Source organism: Colobus angolensis, unplaced genomic scaffold (assembly GCF_000951035.1).
Source record: "Colobus angolensis palliatus isolate OR3802 unplaced genomic scaffold, Cang.pa_1.0 Scaffold406, whole genome shotgun sequence".
In the NCBI taxonomy this organism is placed as follows: domain Eukaryota; kingdom Metazoa; phylum Chordata; class Mammalia; order Primates; family Cercopithecidae; genus Colobus; species Colobus angolensis.
Window position 1 is genome coordinate 323,773 of NW_012117444.1, and position 6,874 is coordinate 330,646.

General features: G+C 48.2%; 1 protein-coding gene across 1 annotated transcript in view; it reads right to left on the bottom strand.

Moving 5' to 3' along the window:
• NDE1 (nudE neurodevelopment protein 1) overlaps positions 1–6,874 on the bottom strand; it is a 37,980-nt gene that overhangs the window by 2,770 nt on the left and 28,336 nt on the right. The window contains exons 5-7 of the mRNA XM_011956017.1: positions 6,491–6,670; positions 3,581–3,672; positions 977–1,128 (exon numbers count right to left, since the gene is read on the bottom strand). Of these exons, the coding sequence (XP_011811407.1) occupies positions 977–1,128; positions 3,581–3,672; positions 6,491–6,670 (424 nt within the window). The remainder of the gene's footprint in view (positions 1–976; positions 1,129–3,580; positions 3,673–6,490; positions 6,671–6,874) is intronic.

Consider the following 6,874-nt stretch of genomic DNA (forward strand, 5'->3'; position numbering starts at 1 on the left):
TCCAACCTGGGCGACAGAGCAAGACTCCGTCTCAAAAAAAAAAAAAATCTTCAGGGGAAACAGAGCCGTAGAGCCGTGATTGATGCTCAATTCCCCAAATAAGGGCTTTATTTTTATTTAATTAATTACTAACTTTTTGATATGGAGTCTTGCTCTGTCACCCAGGATGCTGTGCAGAGGCACAATTTTGGCTCACTACAATCTCTGCCTCCAGGGTTCAAGGGATTCTCCTTCCTCAGCCTCCCAAGTAGCTAGGACTGTAGGCACATGCTAGCATGCCTGGCTAATTTTTCTATTTTTTGGTAGAGATGGGGTTTTACCAATGTTGCCCAGACTGGTTGTGAACTCCTGACCTCAATTGATCCACCTGCCTTGGCCTGCCAGACTGCTGGGATTACAGGCGTGCGACCACACCTGACCCAAATAAGGGTTTTATACAAGACATTCTCACAGTGTAACCATGAGTAGCAGCTGTAGAATCAAATGACAAAAATGACCCTCTTGGCCAGGCATGGTATCCCACACCTGTCGTCCCAGCACTTTGGGAGGATGAAGGGTGAGGATCGCTTGAAGTTCAGAGTTTGAGACCAAACTCAGCAACATGGCAAAACCCTGTCTCTAGAAAAAATACAAAAACTTAGCCGGGTATGGTTCACCTATACTCCCAGCTACTCAGGGGACTGAGGTGGGAGGACTGTTTGAGCCGGGAGGCAGAGGGTGAGCCATGATCCTGCCACCATAGTCTAGCCTGGGTGACAGAGACTGACCCTGTCTCACAAAACAAGACTCTCTCTCTAGCCCTTTGTACAAGCCACAAAACACCACCTAATGCTGCCTGCAGGGAGGAGAGGATAAGGTTTGCTGAAATAATCCTATAATTTAAAAAGACACATGGCTGTGGGTCGGGGGTGAGTGTTTCTTGCCTGGGGCAGGCGGGTTCTCCCCGCAAGTGCGAGGTTTATTAGAAGGTACTGACCCCTTATCACCCAAAGGCACGCTGCTGCTGTTCGGCCGTCTCTCACCACCATCTCTGTTCTTGCTGCTCCGCCCAGAGGTTGGGCCACCTGTTCGGTTTGGGGAGTGATCGTACACAAGGTTCCGGCAGGAAGCGAGTTTGGACTCCAGGGCCTGGAGAGAAATACACTTTTATCTCTCAAGTTATAGGCAAGGACTATTCTGTCTTACCAGAGCCCATACAGAAGAACAAACCCCAGACAGTGGTTCTCAAACTGCTGTGCACTCGAATTCCAAGGTGGGACCCCAAGAAGAATCCAATGCATATGCCAGTCTCAGAACCAAGCACCTTAAGTATTTGGGAGCTGGCACAATGGCTCACACCTGTAATCCCAGCACTCTGGGAGGCCAAGGCAGGAGGATGGCTTGACGTCACGAGTTTGAGACCAGCCTGGGCCACAAAGTGAGATCCCGTCTGTTTTTTTTTTTTTTTTTTATTAAAACTTTTTTAGACAAGGTCTCACTGCGTCACCCAGGCTGGAGTGCACTGGTGAGATCACAGCTCACTGCAGCCTCAACCTTCCAGGCTCAACCAATCCCTCTCACCTCAGCCTCCTGAGCAGTTGGGATTATAGGCGTCTGCAATCATGCCCAGCTAATAAAAGCTTTTTTAATGCAAAAAATCTTTTAATTACAAAAATTTTTTTTAAATGTTTGGGAGCTTCCTGGAAAAAGATCACAGCTCACTACAGCCTCAACCTCCCAGGCTCAAGCAATCCTCCCACCTAAGCCTCCTGAATAGCTAGGACTATGCACAATCATGCTCCACAAAAAAAAAAAAAAAAAAAATTAATGAAAAAAAAATTTTTAATTACAAAGAATTGAAAAAAATGGGAGCTTTCTGGAAAACCAGTAACCTAACCAATTATCCAACTCCACTCGTAGAAAGTAGGAAATCTACTTCTGGAATCCTTCACTCTTTACTCTACCTTGTTAAACCTCTGCAGAAAGGCAGGAAGTTTGACAAGGACCCTGAGGGAACCAAAAGGACACTGACAGCACCCCAGGCTTCTCTATAATCCAACTAGGCTACATACTGAAACACGGACCTGTTTCTAGAATAGCAAACTAGGCAGCCAAAAGCCAAGAGTAAAAACACAGAAGAAATGAGTTGCAAGCTTCTACTAAGTTGTAGCTATGAATACACTGTGTACAGTGACAACCTGGTAGGAGTTAAACTATGTGGCCTTCCAGGAATCATTTTTAAAAATAAACTACAAAGAATACCTATGTTATTGCTTAACCACAAAAGGACCCCTCCCTGTAATTAACATAAAAGCTGAAAGGCCAAGTTCTTTACCTTAGGCTTTCAAGATGTATTGATTGATTGACTGACTGAGATCAAGTCTCACTCTCTCACCCAGTGGCACGATCTCAGCTCACTGTAACCTTTTTCTCCCAGATTCAAGTAATTTTCCTGCCTCAGCCTCCCGAGTAGCTGGGATTATAGGCGCCCACCACCATGCCTGGCTAATTTTTGTATTTTTAATAGAGATGGGGTTTCACCATGTTGGCCAGGCTGGTCTTGAATTCCTGACCTCAGGTGATCCACCCATCTCGGCCTCCCAAAGTGTCAAGATTCTCCTAAACCCCGAGAAACAACCAAAAAAAAAAAAAAGGGCGGCAGTTTTTTTCTGTTCTGAGACAGTGTCGTGCTGTCACCCAGGATGGAGAGCAGTGGTGCAATCTCAGCTCACTCAGCCTCGACTTCCCAGGCTTAAGCAATTCTGCCACCTCTCGGCCTCCTGAGTAGCTGGGACCACCAGTATGCACCACTAGGCCGGGTTAATTTTTGCATTTTTGTAGAGGCAAGTCGGGGCAGGGGGTTTCGCCATATTGCCTGAGCTGGTGTCAAACTCCTGAGCTTAAGTGACCCTCCCAAACTACTGGGATTGTAGGTATCAACCACTGCACCCAGCCAAAAGAGAAGGCAGTTTCTAAACACTCCTCAGTTTTTCAAATTAAGGAAAAAACACAGGTATCATCTTAATTTCCCAAATTGCCTAGAGGAAAAATCGTAAAAGGAAAGAGATATACACAGAGTTCACAGCAATGCTTAGAGTCAGAGCTCTGAGTGTCTGGCAGTAACTCCCACAGAAAGTTCTAATGATTCCCAGGGATGCTAAAGGAGCAGCCACATCTAAAACTCACCACGTTGCTATGAAAGGGGTTGGACGCATTGGCTCATGCCTGTAATACCACAACTTTGGGAGGCCAACCTGGGAGGATCACTTGAGGCCAGGAATTTAAGACCAGCCTGGGCAACACGGCGATACTCCCATTACTACAAAAAATGAAAGCATCAGCCAGGCACGGTGGCGCACACCTGTGGTCCAAGTTCCTCAGGAAGCTAAGGTAGGAGGATCGCTTGAGAACAGGAGTTGGAGGAGTTCGAGGTTGCAGTGACTTGTGATCATACCACTACACTCCAGCCTGGGCAACAGAGCAAGACCCTGTCTCTTAAAAAAGGAAAAAAAGAAGAGAGAGCAGGAACTAGATCAATCCCCTTCACACATCCTGAAAGACAGGCAGGAAGGCACCAAATACCAGGAAAGTGTGGTCTTACCCCAACTTTCCGCAGTAGGTCTCCCACGATGTTGAGGGCTGATATCCGGGCCGCAGGCGTGAGGGGAGTCCCCCCAGTGGAGTCGTCCAGGCCTGGGTGTGCAAAGGGAAGAGCATGTAACTCACCAACCTATAGTCACGTCCGTGAACTAACATCACTAGATCCCAAACCACAGGACAGGAGGGGCGCTGACGCCTTTCCTCGGATCCCAAAAGCTACCCTATTTCTTTCCGTAGTTAACTGCATCACACACCCAAGGCCTACATGACAACCAATTTTTCAAGTCCTTGTGATGACTGCAACAAATATTTATTTTTACATGTTAGTCTTTAAAAGCTTTTTTTTTTTTGTCTTGCTGTCACCCAGACTGGAGTGCAGTGATGTGATCTCGGCTCACTGCAACCTCCACCTCCCAGGTTCAAGCGATTCTCTTGCCTTGGCCTCTTGAGTAGCTGGGATTACAGCCATGTGCCACCACACTCGGCTAATTTTTATATTTTTAATAGAGACAGAGTTTCACCACGTTGTCTAGGCTGGTCTCGAACTCCTGACCTCAAATGATCTGCCCGTCTTGGCCTCCAAAAGTGCTGGGATTACCAGCATGAGCCACCATGCCTGGCCTTTTAAAAAAATTTTTTTTAGCTGGGCGCAGTGGCTCACGTCTGTAATCCCAGCACTTTGGGAGGCCCAGGCGGGCAGATCACCTAAGGTCGGGAGTTCAAGACCAGCCTGACCAACATGGAGAAACCCTGTCTCTACTAAAAATACAAAATTAGCTGGGCGTGGTGGTGCATGCCTGTTATCCCAGCTACTTGGGAGGCTGAGGCAGGAGAATTGCTTGAACCCGGGAGGCAGAGGTTATGGTGAGCCGAGATCACGCCATTGCACTCTAGCCTGGGCGACAAGAGTGAAAATGTCTCAAAATAAACAAAAAAAATTTTTTTAAGAAAGACAGACAGGGTCTCACTATGTTCTCAGGCTGATCATGAACTCCTGGTCTCAAGCGATCCTCCCACCTCAGCCGCCCAAAGGGTTGGTATTTACAGGCATGAGCCACCGTGCCCAGCCACATTAGTCTTTTATAAACAAACCCAAAACAAATCCTTTTGAAATTGTAGGAAATCCATATAGTTAATTAACATAATGGCATCTGTGATAGATATAAGAACTATATATATAGACAGGACGATCCAGCTTTACAAGGATTCAGCCCTGCAAGCCTCTCTTCTCCAAGTGGGGTCCATGCACCAGCAGCACCTGAGAACTCTTAGAAATGCAGAATCTCTTGGCCAGGCATGGTAGCTCACACCTGTAATCCCAGTGCTTTTGGAGGCCGAGGCATGGAGTTGCATGCCTTTAGTCCCAGCTACTCAGGAGGCTGAGGCAGGAGGATCACTGAAGCCCAGGAGTTGGAGGCTGCACTGAGCTAAGATTGCACCACTGCATTTCAGCCTGGGCCACAGACCAAGACTGTGTCTCAAAAAAAAAAAATAAAGTATGCAAAATGGCTCTAGACTGGGGCCAGGCACAACAGCTCACACCTGTACTACCATCACTTTCAGAGGCTGAGGCAGGCAGATTACCTGAGGTCAGGAGTTTGAGACCAGCCCAGTCAACATGGTGAAACCCCTTCTCTACTAAAAATACAAGATTAGCCAGGCTTGGTAGTGGGTGCCTGTAATCCAAGCTTACTCGGGAGGCTGAGGCAAGAGAATCACTTGAACCTGGGAGGAAGGGGTTGCAGTAAGCCAAGATTGCACCATTGCACTCCAGCCTAGGTGACAGAGCAAAATTCCATCTCAACAAAACAAAAGGGCCCTGGCGCTGGGATTCTTCAAGTCTCACTGGTCTCTTCATGTCCAGGGGACAAGCTAAGGGATGAGGCAGTAGATGGTAGGGTAAGATCTGGAGCCTGCCTGCCTGGGTCTGAATCCCAAATCATCTGCCATTCAATTGCTTTATGACTCTGCTTAACTCAGGGCCTCATTTCCATCAAACAGGGACAGCACTTGCATCCTGGGCCTGCGGCAAAGGCTGTAGGGTGGCCAGCACACACTGAACACCCCATAACTGTTTGTTATTAATATCTGCTGTAAAAGGCCTGATTGGAAGCTGTCGGCAGAGGGTGAGAATTCAGATTTTTTTTCCCACCCACGCAGCACAGGTTACACTGAGTCTAGCTCTCGGTAGATGCATTACCAAACCCACAGAATGCTTTTTACTTTTTTGTATTTGGTTAGTGACATTTCAAATTTGGGAGGTTTTATATTCAGAAAGAGGATTTTGGGCCAGACGCGGTGGCTCACGCTGTAATCCCAGCACTTTGGGATCAGCCGAAGCGGGCAGATCACTTGAGTCCAGGAATTTGATAGTAGCCTGGGCGACATGGCAAGGCCATGTCTCCACCTAAAATACAAAAGTTAGCCAAGTGTGGTGGCGCGCGCCTTTAGTCCCAGCTACTCCGGAGAATGAGGTGGGAGAATCACTTGAGCCCACGACGCAGAGGTCGCAGTGAGCCAAGATCATGTCACTGTACTCCAGCCTGGGTGACACAGTGAGATCCTGTCTCAAAAAAAAAACCAACAAAAAAAGAGGATTTCTGGCTTTGAAGAATGGAAAAAACTGCAGATGAAGGGCCATTCCTTCTAGCTGCAGAGTGGCAGCCACCCCCTCTGGGTGGGGTTTCCATCTCCCATTGCATCACAGACTCCACTACTCCCTCACACCCACTCCTCACTGATCTCAATTGCCCATTCCCGGGAACATGCCCGTCTACTCTCTGCTCAAAGCCTGAGAGTAATTCAGGCTCTGAGCCTGGAGCAAATCATCACACATCCAGGACCCACCCCAGATTCTTACCCAGAAACACTTTGTGAACCCAGAAAATCCTCCAATTCCCACTCCTCTTACCACGTCTGAAGCTCCCGGGCGTGTTTAAACTCGAGCTGGGTCCTCGGTGAGTGATGGGCGTGGACGGCACAGAGCCCGTGGCCTGCACAGCTGTGTCTGTCCTCTCAGCTTCCAATGAGCTGGGCATGGGGGTCCTGGGTTTCTCCTGCTTCTGCTGCACGGCCAGTTCCTGCCGCAAATCTGTGCCAGGAAAAGGATTCAGGAATTCAAGTCCTCAGCCAGGCGCCATGGCTCATGTTTATAATGCCAGCACTTTGGGAGGCCAAGGCAGGCAGATCGCCCAAGGTCGAGTTTGAGCCCAGCCTGACCAACATGGTGAAACCTCATCTCTATAGAAAATACAAAAACCAGGCCAGGCGCAGTGGCTCAAGCCTGTAATCCCAG